Source organism: Dendropsophus ebraccatus, chromosome 14, assembly GCF_027789765.1.
Source record: "Dendropsophus ebraccatus isolate aDenEbr1 chromosome 14, aDenEbr1.pat, whole genome shotgun sequence".
Lineage (NCBI taxonomy): Eukaryota > Metazoa > Chordata > Amphibia > Anura > Hylidae > Dendropsophus > Dendropsophus ebraccatus.
This window is the reverse complement of record NC_091467.1, coordinates 11349650-11365664: the sequence shown is the minus strand read 5'-3', so window position 1 is coordinate 11365664 and position 16015 is coordinate 11349650. Positions and strand designations below refer to the sequence as shown.

At 44.2% G+C, this 16015-nt stretch overlaps 1 protein-coding gene and 1 long non-coding RNA gene across 3 annotated transcripts in view; both read left to right on the top strand.

The window, feature by feature from the left end:
* LOC138772247 (uncharacterized) overlaps positions 1–16015 on the top strand; it is a 334081-nt gene that overhangs the window by 283534 nt on the left and 34532 nt on the right. The window lies entirely within an intron of this gene.
* Positions 4124–14756, top strand: LOC138772427 (oocyte zinc finger protein XlCOF8.4-like). Of its 2 annotated transcripts, none has more exons than XM_069952812.1 (5): positions 4124–4220; positions 7456–7630; positions 9727–9894; positions 9986–10109; positions 13588–14756. In XM_069952812.1, exons 3-5 carry the CDS (start codon positions 9835–9837, stop codon positions 13950–13952), a joined length of 549 nt encoding a protein of 182 aa, XP_069808913.1. In that variant the 5' UTR covers positions 4124–4220; positions 7456–7630; positions 9727–9834; the 3' UTR covers positions 13953–14756. The 2 variants fall into 2 exon arrangements, with proteins under 2 accessions (XP_069808913.1, XP_069808912.1); XM_069952811.1 differs by having other exon boundaries at positions 4125–4220; positions 7456–7587.

The window sequence follows — 16015 nt, the reverse complement described above, 5'->3', positions numbered from 1 at the left end:
GTGTGACTAAGGCCGGACTGGTGGTGAGAGGGCGGGTGCGCTGATTTATTCATCATACAGTTCCACTGGCATCAACATGGGCAGAAGCTGTATACCCTGAATCTGGTGTTTTTATAGGGTTAATGGACTTTATACCGGCTCACTTCCTATAACACACAGGAATATATATATATATATATATATATATATATATATATATATATATATATATATACACACACACACAGAAGTGATTCTGGGCATCAAAGTTGATATGAAAGTCCGCACAGACGCTACTAATATGTGGCTGAGGTTTATAAAGGGTTAAGTGACCATTGTTCACTGACTTCTCACTATACCTACCCAGCAGCATGGACCACGTGTAGCATATTGATGAATCCCAGCCAGGCTCTGCGGGTGAAACTGGCATCAAAGTGGGCAAAGAGATGATTTTTTGTATTCGCAGCAGATAGTCCATTGCTTAGTAGGAACCCTCACTGTTTATATGGGAAATTCAGTAATGATTTGATAACAGGCAACTCAACTGGTACTAGAAAGTTATACAGATTTGTAAACTACTTCTATTTGAAAATCTCCAGTCTTCCAGTACTTATCAGCTGGTGTATGTCCTGCAGAAAGTGGTGTATTCTTTCCAGTCTGACACAGTGCTCTCTGCTGCCACCTCTGTCCATGTCAGGAACTGTCCAGAGCAGCAGCAAATCCCTATAGAAAACTTCTCCTGTGTGTGATCCGGTGGACAGCACTTACCCATCCCCGGCCCATCACACATCGGGTTGGTGACCATATGAAGGCCAGCTACAGCCGCAACAAGACCAAACTTCAAAAGACCCAACTTTTATTTACACATCGCGTTTCAGCGCTATATTACATGAGCGCCTTCCTCAGGCATAGGGTACTTACAAATCAATGAACTTCTATAGATATATGACCTTTGTGTGAACCGGAGTGCTTCCGGGTCACAACAACACCCATACAGAACACAGTACACACATTTAAATTCCCCCAGGGGTAAGGGTGGGTTTACACGTAGCGGAATCGCAGCTGATTTCACGCCGCGAGTTCCGCCCTGATTCCTGTACTGTCAGTTTGAATAGGTGTACATACTCGTAGCTGAATTTTTATTCCGCTGCAAGTATGTAAAGCCCCATCCCCCTTAAGCCGCTACGGCCAGGTGAATATTTTACCTGTCCGAGCTCCGGCCTGCTTCTGTGGCTCCCGGTATCCTGACGTCCGGCTCAGTCAATCAGTGGATTTGGGAGCCAGAAGCCACAGAAGCAGGCCGGTACGTGTGAACCCACTCTTAGGCCATGTTCACACACAGTATTTTTGCTCAGTATTTTGCAACCAAAACCAGGAGTGGATGGAAAACACAGACTGTTGAAATTTAGTGGATGGCCGCGATTTAAGGGCAAATAACGGCCATTATTTCAAAACAACGGCGGTTGTTTTAAAAAGCAGACATTATTTGCCATTAAATGGCGGCCATCCACTCAATTTCCACAGTGTGTGAGCATAGCCTTTCTGTGTTTTCCAACCACTCCTGGTTTTGGTTAAAAAATCCTGAGCAAAAATACTGTGTGTGAACATAGCCTAAGCAGCATTGCTGCAATGCTGTGAATTCCCACCTAACCTTTTCCTTGTGGGGTCGGATGAACTACACCAAAGGGGGGGGGGTTGGTTTGGGGAATCAGCCCATAAAAGTGCTTGTGGCAGCATGAGCTCCAAATACAGGCCTGCATACAGCTCAGCTACATGTACATGACACATATACAGCTCTGCTATGTACACATACAGCTAAGCTTCATGTACATTACACATATTCAGCTCAGCTACATGTACATGACACATATACAGCTCAGCTACATGTACATTACACACATACAGCTCTGCTATGTACACATACAGCTAAGCTTCATGTACATTACACATATAGAGCTCTGCTTCATGTACACTACACATATACAGCTCAGCTACATGTACATGACACATATACAGCTCAGCTACATGTACATGACACATATACAGCTCTGCTATGTACACATACAGCTAAGCTTCATGTACATTACACATATACAGCTCTGCTTCATGTACACTACACATATACAGCTCAGCTACATGTACATGACACATATACAGCTCAGCTACATGTACATTACACATATACAGCTCTGCTACATGTACATTACACACATATACAGCTCAGCTACATGTAAATTACACATATACAGCTCAGATACATGTACGTTACACATATACAGCTCAGCTACATGTACATGGCACACACATACAGCTCAGCTACATGTACATTACACATATACAGCTCAGCTACATGTACATTACACATACAGCTCAGCTACATGTACATTACACACATACAGCTCAGCTACATGTACATTACACACATATACAGCTCAGCTACATGTACATTACACACATATACAGCTCAGCTACATGTACATTACACATATACAGCTCAGTTACATGTACATTACACACACATACAGCTCAGCTACATGTACATTACACATATACAGCTCAGCTACATGTACATTACACATATACAGCTCAGCTACATGTACATTACACATATACAGCTCAGCTACATGTACATTACACATATACAGCTCAGTTACATGTACATTACACACACATACAGCTCAGCTACATGTACATTACACACACATACAGCTCTGCTACATGTACATTACACATATATACAGCTCTGCTACATGTACATTACACACATATACAGCTCAGCTACATGTACATTACACATATACAGCTCTGCTACATGTACATTACACACATATACAGCTCAGCTACATGTAAATTACACATATACAGCTCAGCTACATGTACATGGCACACACATACAGCTCAGCTACATGTACATTACACATATACAGCTCAGCTACATGTACATTACACATACAGCTCAGCTACATGTACATTACACACATACAGCTCAGCTACATGTACATTACACACATATACAGCTCAGCTACATGTACATTACACACATATACAGCTCAGCTACATGTACATTACACACATACAGCTCAGCTACATGTACATTACACACATATACAGCTCAGCTACATGTACATTACACACATATACAGCTCAGCTACATGTACATTACACATATACAGCTCAGTTACATGTACATTACACACACATACAGCTCAGCTACATGTACATTACACATATACAGCTCAGCTACATGTACATTACACATATACAGCTCAGTTACATGTACATTACACACACATACAGCTCAGCTACATGTACATTACACACACATACAGCTCTGCTACATGTACATTACACATATATACAGCTCTGCTACATGTACATTACACACATATACAGCTCAGCTACATGTACATTACACACATACAGCTCAGCTACATGTACATTACACACATATACAGCTCAGCTACATGTACATTACACATATACAGCTCAGCTACATGTACATTACACACACATATACAGCTCAGCTACATGTACATTACACACATATACAGCTCAGCTACATGTACATTACACACATACAGCTCAGCTACTTGTACATTACACACACATACAGCTCAGCTACATGTACATTACACATATACAGCTCAGCTACATGTACATTACACATATACAGCTCAGCTACATGTACATTACACATATACAGCTCAGCTACATGTACATTACACACATACAGCTCTGCTACATGTACATTACACCCAGCACTCGGCTGCAGGCATATATAACACACACATACACAGCTCTGCTCCACACACATGACTTTATCAAACTCAGCAGAGCCCTGAACACACCCTGACACCCATGTGACTCCCTGACTCCTCCCCTCTGCCATGTGATTGATCACATGACTGTGCCACATTAGTAGGTCCTGTAAGCATAGGTACCCTGTATAGTTCTGCAGGTGGAACTATAGATGTGTGTGAATCCCCCCAGTGCTGCTTAGTTTCCTAACCTGTTGCCCTTGGTTACGGCCTACCCGGGATCCACTAGATTAGGTCATTCATGCTCAATTTAATCCCAGTCACATGATCTGTCCCATTAGTACTGGCAGTTGGTTTTCATTTGTGCAGCAAGGGGGATTGTGGGAAAGTGTCTGCACTGTTGCCTGGCAACCACAGGGTCACAGTTCAGAGAGGAAACCAGGAAGTGATCAGATGCATAGAGAAGAAGAATGGTGCAGGGGTGTAAGCTAATTTCTAAAAACAGCAGATGTGTTCTCCTTTACATATACCGTAGCTATGTGGTACACGTCTTTGCTTTATGACACCACTCCTTTTTTCTTTTTCTTTTTTTTTTAAATCAACTGGTGCCAGTTCCATCAATTCTATTAAAGGGATTGTTAACAAAAAATAAAAATTTAAATCAACTGGTGCCAGCAAGTGCCAGTGATTTGTAATTTACTTCTATATAAAAAAAAAAAACACTTCAGTCTTCCAGTACTTATCAGCTGCTGTCTGTCCTGTAGGAAGTGGTTTATTTCCTTCCAGTCTGACACGTTGCTCTCTGCTGTCACCTCTGTCCATGTCAGGAACTGTGCAGAGCAGCAGCAAATCCCCATAGAAAACCTCTCCTGCTCTCCAGATTGGAAGGAATACCACTTCCTGCAGGACAAACAGCAGCTGATAAGTACTGGAAGACTTGAGATTTTTTTAATAGAAGTAAATTACAAATCTCTGGCACTTTCTAGCACCAGTTGATTTGAAAGAAAAACATTTTTGGTGAACAACCCCTTTAACTCTTCGAAAACACCAATCTATGTATTATAATATACCGCTAAATAATACCGCCCTACAGTTACCAAATAATACTTCTATGCAAAGAATAAGGACATCACTGAATATATCACCATCTCAATGTGACCAAAAACAATTCTCTTTATACCAAGACCAACATTACCAATAATACCAGTATACAAGGGGCAAATATCAGCGTACATGTTACCGTCATACTGTTACCAAATACATCATGAGAGTCAAGGTTTCCTACCCCTGCTATATACCGTGACAAACATTACCAATGTTACTAGTATACAAGGGACAAATAATACCACCATGTATGATCACAGTGTCTGGCTAATGCCCCTATACTGATACTAAATAAAACATTGTATATGCAGGCTAAGGGTATGTTCACATCTCGTTTTTGGCCGCACGTCGGGCTACACGTCAGAAATCAGTGAAAAAAGGATGCTGCCGTGCAGCCCGACGGCCACATTGACTTAAATGAGCAGGACGGAGTCATTATGTGTACGTGTACGTACAAAAGTCGTGTACGTCCGGCAAATGAGCAGAACACAGTCACATAATGACTCCGTCCTGCTCATTTAAGTCAATGTGGCCGCCGGGCTGCACGGCGGCATCCTTTTTTCACTGATTTCTGACGTGTAGCCCGACGTGCGTCCAAAAACGAAATGTGAACATACCCTAATATTCCCCCCATACAGTGACCATATAGACATAGATACTAGCTCTGCAGACCTTTAAGTGAATATAGTGCAGTTACTTCCAGGGACTCACAGGGGGGTATACCCTTGGAGTGGTTCTCTTTTTTTCTCCATCTGATACAGGGGGCAGCCATGATGATTGCTTTCTTGCCTCAAATACTCTTTTGGAACAGCATCTTAAGGCTATGTTCGCACTACTTAAGTTCCGAAGTAATCACGGGCGTTGTAACAACGGCCATGATTTCTACTGTATTTACGTAGTGCTGCCTTCTGAGGAAGTACACTCTAGTATAGTATAGTATACACTCTGGCCGGGATCCCTAGCGGCGCAGCGAGAAACTGACATGTCAGTTTTCTGCGGCCGATATTCACTGAATAGCGGCCGCAAAAAACTGGCATGTCAGTTCTTTGCGGTGCCGCGAGAGATCCCAGCCAGAGCGCATACTATGTGTATACACTCCGGCCGGGGTCCCATAGAAGGCTTAGCAGCGTAGCTTTTTGTAAAAAGTACGGCTGTTGTTGCCGATTGCAACAACGGCCGTACTTTTACGAAAAGTTACGTTGTGTGAACATAGCCTTATAGACAATGACTCTCACTGATCACCTAGTTATCCCCTATCCTAAGGATAGGGGCAGGGCCTGGTCCAGGTCACAGCCAGCCTTCAGGCAACTAGTTAGTAGTTAGGTCACAATGTGCCCCCATATAGTAGTTATGTCCCACTTCTGCCCTCATATAACAGGTTCCTCTGTGCCCCCTTATATGATTAGGCCACTATGTAATATTAAAGGAGAAGTCAGATCCATTTTTTAGCAAGTGCTGGGGAGGTTAAAAGAAATAACATGCTCATACCTTCTTCTCTCCTGCGCTGGTGGCCGCATACAGCCGCTCCGGTCCCCGCTTCCTGATCTGTGTGGACCTGGATTGTGACGTGTGAGGTCTGCTCAGCCAGTCAGAGGGCAAGGCGGTCCCCCACTACGGCCGTTGACTGGCAGAGCAGAAACGTCACAACCCTGGTCCCTGCTCAGATCAGGGAGCAGCTAAGGACTCGGGGACCGGAATAGCATGATGCGGCCACCAGCGCTGGAGCGGGGGAGGTAAAAGTATGTTATTTCTTTTATCCTCCCCAGTGCTTACTAAAAAAGAAGGGTCTGTCCGATTCTCCTTTAACGTCTTCCTTTTCCCCTTGTAATATTAATGTCATCCTGTGCCCCCCATGTAGTATTAAGGTCCCACAATGCCACCATATAGTAGTTAGATCCCTATGTGCCCCCATATAGTAGTCAGTCACTGTGCTCCCTGCTCCTCTCTCCATATCAAGAACTGTCCAGAAGATCAAATGCTCATAGCAAACTCCAAGTTTAGCCAGTTCCTGACATGGACAGAGGTGGCAGCAGAGAGCACTGTATCACACTGGAAAGAATACACCACTTCCTGCAGGACATACAGCAGCTGATAAGCACTGGAAGGCTTGACATTTAATTTAAATAGAATACAAATCTGTAGAAATTTCTGACATTTGGTTTGAAAACATTTTATCCAGTTTCCCCCTTTAACTTCCACCTGACCTGACCCTACTGTGTTCCTTTTATGCTGCGTTTACACGAAACGATAATTGGCCCGATCGTACAATTAACGATGTCGGAGTAACGATTTTTTGTTCACAACGGTCAGCGTTTAGACGGTACGATATATCGTACGGAAATTCGCTCTGCAATCGTTTTGCGATCACTTAAACCTATCTCACACATTGGTTAAACGACTGTTTACACGGAACGATCTGCGATTTTTTGGGAACGACGAACGACGATTTTGAAACATGTAAGATCAAAATGAACGATTTCTCGTTCGTCGTTTGATCGTTCGCAGCGTTTACACGTACGATTATCGTTCGAATTCGATCGTTATCGTGCGAATTCGCACAATATTCGTTTTGTGTAAACGCAGCATTACTTTGTCTCATCTGTTTTTCATTCAGATCCTGTGCTGATATCTTTCATGTGCAAGAGATTTCCTGATTGATCGATCAACGATGGAGAGAGACAGGAACGCGATGGCGGAGAGAATAATAACCCTCACCCTGGAGATACTCTGCCGGCTTACTGGAGAGGTGAGGGATTCTGGGAGTGATGTCATCATGACATCATTATTAGGTATTTAATGGCTATTTAATCGGAGAGGTGAGGGAATCTGGGAATGGATGGAGTGCTATTAAAGGGAATCAGTCAGCACATGGGCTGGTGCCGAGGTGCTGACAGTATAGTACAGGTGTGTCCCTTGTGTGTGGTAGCCGTTGGTGCAGTACATTTTTCACATTCTTGCCCGTAACTTTGGATCCAAGTGTTAAAGAGGAGTAGTGGTGAGGCGTTTGTGTCGCACTTTGGCACGCCTCACCACCACTTCCTCCTTCCTGTTTGCCACCCGGCCCTCCCTGTTTGATTGTAGCCCGGTCTCCTGCTACCTGGTGACTTTCTGGCAAGGGAATAGCACAAACGCTGTAGCGCGGAGGAGCGACATAAGCGTGCTGACGGCCTAAGCCAGTGCCCACAGTTGGTATGCTCAGCGTGCCTTAGCCGCTCATCCACGCCACGGCGCATGCACGATTGTGGACACAGGAGAGCTCAGGACCGGACAGATCCAGGGCGCGCCTGAAGATGACGTCACAAGGCCGCAATCAAATGGGGTGGAGGAAGTGGTGGTGAGGCATGCCAAAGTGCGACACAAACGCCTCATCCCTATTCCTCTTTGACACTTGTGTGGTGTCCCACTACACGTGTTGCTCCTATTCACACCCTTCGTAAAAGTCTGTACTTTTGTATGGTCTTATTGTAGCTACAGTATTACTAAAGAGGACCACTAGATGTCACTGTATTGCATAACTAAAGCATGGAAGCTGCACGGCTGAAGTGTCTCAAAGGGTTATTGTATGTGTATGTACCAGATTCTGTGAGCCAGTAGGATCTTTCCTTTCTTCTGTCCTATCACCTCTCCCCTCTTCTGTTGCACTCTTTCCACCTAACCACAGCGCACCTTACACGCTGGTTAGGAAGTTAGTCCCTTGGGTGAAGGAGGAGTCTAAGCTGAGCTTTGGTGGAGAAAGAACGCAGCTCAGATAGCTCTCCACCGTGGTTTTACCTGGGCCCTGGCCCTCTGCCAGGTGCCCTCTACAGCCGCAGTTCTTAGTCAGTACCCCGCATTGGTTAGGACACGGGACAGAGTCCACTTACAAACCTCTTTCTTGAAGCATCAAACAAGCTGTGTGACGCCGAGGACAAGGAGTAACTACAGTGCAGGACAGTATCCGCAAAAGAGCCAAAGAGTTAGGAACTGATCCGGGTGGAGCAAAGTTACATAAAGTCTATGAACTCTATCTCGCAGCATGGGTGTACTTAGAAAATCCTAACCATTCCACTCATCCCAGGTAACAGGGTCTGGGGCCTGTGTCACTCATTAGTACGGTTCAGCCAAAGCTGGTGGGCATCAGGTGGTGTGAAGACTATAGGAAAAAGTCAATACATGGGCACAGGTTGTGTTCTTCTTCTTCTACAAGTATTCTTCTCTACACTCCAACATCCCAGCAGAGCACATTACTACTTGGGTTGAGACTCTCACAGCACTCAACTCTCTACTACGCTACCTCAGTATAACTCTATCAACTAGTGTATCTCAAGATTAGTTGAATTCCCTGTTGCACATTTACAAGAAGTAAACCCTGTCAACGTTACCAACTAAGTCTGTGATTATTTGCTACCACCTGCACAGCATATATACCGCAACCTTGGGACACTTCCCCTTTCTGTGGGTGGCGGGTCCTACTATTCGGGAGGGTCATTACACCGCTCTGGCCACCTGTTACTATATCATCCATGACTACACTATCAACCAGCAACCCGACACGACACCGATCACAGGGGAAAAGGGTACAACCGGCCTAACACCTTAAAAGCAGCCGTGCCATCACACCCGTGTGCCCCTCAGGGACTGGCGTTACGTGACAAGACCCTAAGGTCCGGCTGTATCTTGGCCATCCACCACAAGGAGTGGCGTCACACTTCCATCTAGCAAGTGACCGGCCGTCCCACCGCTGCAACATCATCCAGGGGTCACCACACTTGGATCCAAAGTTACGGGCAAGAATGTGAAAAATCTACTGCACGGATGGCTATAAGAAAGGTACCACACACAATAAGGGGCACACCTGCAGCCCAGGTGCTGACTGATTCCCTTTAATGTGTCTCTCCATACACAGGATTACACAGTAGTGAAGAAGTCCTCTAGTGGGCGCTGTGGGGCCCCTGGGTGTGAAGGATGGGGAAGAACCCTGAGCCCAATCCCGGGGCCCCTGATACATGAGGAAATGGAGGAAGAGAAGATCCTAGAAGTCACCAACAAGATGGTGGAGCTGCTGAGTGGAGAGGTGAGGAGGCTGCTGGGAATGCTGGGACATTATACAGTAACACCACTGGAGGGGTGGGGGGGGATGACTGTGTGACCATTGTGTGTGTCAGGTTCCTATAAGGTGTCAGGATGTGGCGGTCTATTTCTCCATGGAGGAGTGGGAGTATGTAGAAGGACACAAGGATCAGTACAAGGATGTGATGCTGGAGGATCAGCAGCCCCTCCCATCAGCAGGTAATAGACAGGACTATAAACACACACGTACTCTCTCAAATATAGTCAGGGGCCCGTCTGCTGCAGTATTTCATTTAGAGGTCACAGTATTTGGCAGTGTTATATTCATAGGGTGCAGTGTGTGGCAGTATTATATTCAGAGCGTGCAGTATGTGGCAGTATTATATTCAGAGCGTGCAGTGTGTGGCAGTATTATATTCATAGGGATGGAGTGTGTGGCAGTATTATATTCAGAGGGTGCAGTGTGTGGCAGTATTATATTCATAGGATGCAGTGTGTGGCAGTATTATATTCAGAGCGTGCAGTATGTGGCAGTATTATATTCATAGGGCGCAGTGTGTGGCGGTATTATATTTAGAGGGTGCAGTGTGTGGCGGTATTATATTCATAGGGTACAGTATGTGGCAGTATTATATTCATAGGGCGCAGTGTGTGGCGGTATTATATTCAGAGGGTGCAGTTTGCGGCAGTATTATATTCAGAGGGTGCAGTGTGTGGCGGTATTATATTCAGAGGGTGCAGTGTGCTGCAGTATTATATTCAGAGGGTGCAGTGTGTGGCAATATTATTTTCAGAGGGTGCAGTGTGCGGCAGTATTATATTCATAGGGTGCAGTGTGTGGCAGTATTATATTCAGAGGGTGCAGTGTGTGGCAGTGTTATATTCATAGGGTGCAGTGTTTGGCAGTACTGTAGTCAGAGGGTGCAGTGTGTGGCAGTATTATATTCAGAGGGTGCATTGTGTGGCAGTATTATATTCAGAGGGTGCAGTGTGTGGCAGAATTATATTCATAGGGCGCAGTGTGTGGCGGTATTATATTCAGAGGGTGCAGTGTGTGGCAGTATTATATTCATAGGGCACAGTGTGTGGCAGTATTATATTCAGAGGGTGCAGTGTGTGGCGGTATTATATTCAGAGGGGGCAGTGTGTGGCAGAATTATATTCATAGGGCGCAGTGTGTGGCGGTATTATATTCAGAGGGTGCAGTGTGTGGCAGTATTATATTCATAGGGCACAGTGTGTGGCAGTATAATATTCAGAGGGTGCAGTGTTTGGCAGTACTGTAGTCAGAGGGTGCAGTATGTGGCAGTATTATATTCAGAGGGTGCAGTATGTGTCAGTATTATATTCATAGGGCACAGTGTGTGGCAGTATGATATTCAGAGGGTGCAGTATGTGGCAGTATTATATTCATAGGGTGCAGTGTGTAGCAGTATTATATTCATAGGGTGCAGTGTGTGGCAGTATTATATTCATAGGGCGCAGTGTGTGGCGGTATTATATTCAGAGGGTGCAGTGTGTGGCAATATTATTTTCAGAGGGTGCAGTGTGCGGCTGTATTATATTCATAGGGTGAAGTGTGTGGCAGTATTAAATTCATAGGGTGCATTGTGTGGCAGTATTATATTCAGAGGGTGCAGTGTGTGGCAGTATAATATTCAGAGGGTGCAGTGTGTGGCAGTATTATATTCAGAGGGTGCAGTGTGTGGCAGTATTATATTCAGAGGGTGCAGTGTGTGGCAGTATTATATTCAGAGGGTGCAGTATGTGTCGAGGGTGCAGTATGTGGCAGTATTATATTCATAGGGTGCAGTGTGTGGCAGAATTATATTCAGAGGGTGCAGTGTGTGTCAGTTTTATATTTAGAGGGTGCAGTGTGTGGCAGTATAATATTCAGAGGGTGCAGTGTGTGGCAGTATTATATTCAGAGGGTGCAGTGTGTGGCAGTATTATATTCAGAGGGTGCAGTATGTGGCAGTATTATATTCATAGGGTGCAGTGTGTGGCAGAATTATATTCAGAGGGTGCAGTGTGTGTCGAGGGTGCAGTGTGTGGCAGTATTATATTCAGAGGGTGCAGTATGTGGCAGTATTATATTCAGAGGGCGCAGTATGTGTCAGTTTTATATTTAGAGGGTGCAGTGTGTGGCAGTATTATATTCAGAGGGTGCAGTGTGTGGCAGAATTATATTCAGAGGGTGCAGTGTGTGGCAGTATTATATTCATAGGGTGCAGTGTGTGGCAGTATTATATTCATAGGGTGCAGTGTGTGGCAGTATTATATTCATAGGGTGCAGTGTGTGGCAGTATTATATTCAGAGGGTGCAGTGTGTGGCAGTATTATATTCATAGGGATGGAGTGTGTGGCAGTATTATATTTAGAGGGTGCAGTGTGTGTCAGTGTTATATTCAGAGGGTGCAGTATGTGGCAGTATTGTATTCAGAGGGCGCAGTGTGTGGCAGAATTATATTTATAGGGTGCAGTGTGTGGCAGTATTGTATTCAGAGGGTAGTGTGTTGCAGTAGTATATTCAGAGGATGCAGTATGTGGCAGTATTATATTCAGAGGGTGCAGTGTGCAGCAGTATTATATTCAGAGGGGGGCAGTGTGCAGCAGTATTATATTCAGAGGGGGGTAGTATGTGGCAGTATTCAGAGGGTGCAGTGTGCGGCAGTATTACATTCAGAGGGGGCAGTGCGTTGCAGTATTATATTCAGAGGGGGCAGTGCGTTGCAGTATTATATTCAGAAGGTGCAGTATGTGACAATATTATATTCTGAGGGTGCAGTATTATATTCAGAAGGTGCAGTATGTGACAGTATTATATTCATAGGGATGCAGTGTGTGGCAGTATTATATTCATAGGGTGCAGTGTGTGGCAGTATTATATTCATAGGATGCAGTATGTGGTGGTATTATATTCAGTGGGTGCAGTATGTAGCAATATTATATTTAGAGGGTGCAGTGTGTGGCAGTATTCTATTCAGAGGGTGCAGTGTGTGGCAGTATAATATTCAGAGGGTGCAGTGTGTGGCAGTATTATATTCAGAGGGCGCAGTGTGTGGCACTTTTATATTTAGAGGGTGCAGTGTGTGGCAGTATAATATTCAGAGGGTGCAGTGTGTGGCAGTATAATATTCAGAGGGCGCAGTGTGGCAGTATTATATTATATGAAAGTCATATACAGAAAAACATGGTGGAGAACCCATAATGTGGCTGCCTCAGGGACCGGAGGCCATGGACGTGTTACATTAGCAATGAAATCAGAGGATTAAGGGAGCATTAAAGGAACCTTGCAAACATTTCAGATTTTGAGAGAACTGAGGGGTAGGTGGAGGAAAGCAGCCACAGAGGTGGTGAGTAAGAGTATATTAGCAGGCTGGCCGGGGGGCCCCGGCCCCGCTGGGAAACGTCCCCTGGACACTTGAGACTCCTTAGTAAAAGGCAACACTGGAAAGGACTGTGGAAATCAGCCTTAAATGACCGGCATTGGACTGCGTTCACACCCCATCAAAATGACTTTTTATTGGACGGACGTCATTTAACGATGAATAATGGCCATTATTTTAAAAAACAAAAGTATAATAATAACCTTATTTGTAGGTTGGGTCAGATCCAGACTGGTCTAGACTCTTACCATGTCAGGGACACTTTAAGGTTATATTACTAAAAATAATAAAATCTGATTTCTCCTTAGCGGATGACCGTACCAGGAGACCAGAGGGACGTCAGATATCTTCAGATTTTACAGCAGATGATCATATGACACAAGATACAAATGAAGAACATTCTATTACCCCAGATACACCCCCAGCCCCTCACAGCACAGATCTGTCATCTGATCAGTGTAAACCAGTCCTTTCTACTGATTCATCACAGACTGTTAAGCAAACTAGAAGTAATAGAATGCGTAATGAACGTAAGAAAACTCACACGAGAACGAACCTGAGGCTTCACACTGGAGAGAAGCCATTTCCATGTTCAGAGTGTGAGAAATGTTTTAAGCGGAAAACACACCTTGTTATTCATCAGAGAATGCACACCGGGGAGAAGCCATTTTAATGTTCAGAGTGTGGGAAATGTTTTCCTCAGAAATCAACTCTTGTTAAACATGTAAGAACACATACCGGGGAGAAACCATTTTCATGTTTAGAATGTGGGAAATGTTTTAGTCAGAAATCATCCCTCATTGCACATGAAAATACTCATACAGGGGAGAAGCCATTTTCATGTTCAGAGTGTGGGAAATGTTTAAAGCGCAAATCAAACCTTGTAATTCATCAGAGAATTCACACCGGGGAGAAGCCATTTTCATGTTCAGAGTGTGGGAAATGTTTCAAGCGCAAATCACACCTTGTAATTCATCAGAGAATTCACACAGGGGAGAAGCCATTTTCATGTCTAGAGTGTGGGAAATGTTTTCCTTACAAATCAACTCTTGTTAAACATGGAAGAACACATACCGGGGAGAAACCATTTTCATGTTTAGAATGTGGGAAATGTTTCTCTCCTAAATCATCCCTTTTTGCACATGAAAGAACTCATACAGGTGAGAAGCCGTTTTAATGTTCAGATTGTGTGAAATGTTTTATATTAGCTATTTAAACACGAAAAAAGACACAAGGTAAGGTAAGAAGCTGCTTGCATAAACTTTATGTGGGAAGACACATGGAATTCCCTATGAAATAACTAAGTTACAGTTACATATAGGCCAGATTCACACGTACTGAATCCGACCAAAATAAGAGTTACATTTACACAGGGGTAACTCACTTACATTTTCTTAACCTGTTATATTGTCATATTGTTTATTTTGCTGTATATAAGAGTTGGGGTTCTTCTTTTACGCCGTTCAACTTACAATAAAACCGACATGTTCTCTTGATTCGTTTTATGTTGTACTAGTTTGAGAAAAAAAAAGTAACTTTTTTGTCCCCGCTTTTGAATATGCTTAAAGGGGTACTCCAGCAAAAAGTTATTTTCTTTGAAATGAAAAAAGTTCAATAGATTTGTAATTTACTTCTATTTAAAAATCTCCAGTCTTCCAGTACTTATCAGCTGCTGTATGTCCTACAGGAAGTGGCGTATTCTTTCCAGTCTGACACAGTGCTCTCTGCTGCCATCTCTGTCCATGTCAGGAACTGTCCAGAGCAGGAGCAAATCTCCATAGAAAACCTCTCCTGCTCTGGACATGGTCCATGTGCATAAATCAATAGTTGCATAGGCCATGATAAACATTGCACAATTTTGGCTAAAAAGAAGCTGACAAACTATGCCAGGGTCTGACTGGAGTACTAATGCTTGTGCTAAATAAGAAAGGTGCAGCCTTTGTAAACTTTGTAACATGTAAACTTCTCACAAAAGTGCTGGAGACCCTTCCCTGGACAGAACAGCCCGTTCTAGCGGGTGATTCACAGTACACTACTATAGATGTGGGTGGTAGAAGCGGGTTAGCTCTGACCGGAGGGATCCCGCTCATGGTGTCTCTCCATGACTACACGCACATAGCTGACGTTTGTTCACGGAATAACGGCTTCTTTCATCGATACATTCTGTTTGTTTATTGTGGCAATAAATTGGAATTCCCTTTGTTATATGAAAAGGCCACACAGTAGGATGGAAGGGCAGAGAGGGTCAAGTATCAGCAGCGGCCATATATATATGTCAAGGCTCAATCCGTTTCTAGGGGCACTAGGGTAAACTAGGGGCATGTAACAGCACAGGGCAGAGGGTCATGCAGGTGACACTACATACACTATTGTTCTAACCCTGGTACCAAGTAACAGCTACAGCTATAGCATCAGAAAACACCATAGAGCGGTGATACATGAACGAGAGTGATACACAGCATGGCACCTGCTATCATTCCCTACTGCAGGGATGGGGAACCTTCACCCTCCCCGACCATAAGACTTTTTACTTGTTTAGGGGATGTTCACACTGAGCAATAGGTGAGGAATTTTAAGCTGAATCCGGGCTTAATTTTACACGTATTCCGCTTGAAATTCCCCCGTACAATATGTACAGAGCAACGTCCCATTAGTTCAAAGGGATTTCTGCTATGTTGTTACAAATGGCGGGACTTACTGCAGATCCGCTTTCGGCCCAAAGAACTGACATGTCAT

Coding starts and splice junctions, on each gene's coding strand:
- LOC138772427 (XM_069952811.1), top strand. CDS start 7,510: ATGGAGAGAGACAGGAACGCGATGGCGGAGAGAATAATAACCCTCACC. Junction 9,895..9,985: donor TGGAGCTGCTGAGTGGAGAG/GTGAGGAGGCTG, acceptor TGTGTGTGTCAG/GTTCCTATAAGGTGTCAGGA. Junction 10,110..13,587: donor GCAGCCCCTCCCATCAGCAG/GTAATAGACAGG, acceptor ATTTCTCCTTAG/CGGATGACCGTACCAGGAGA.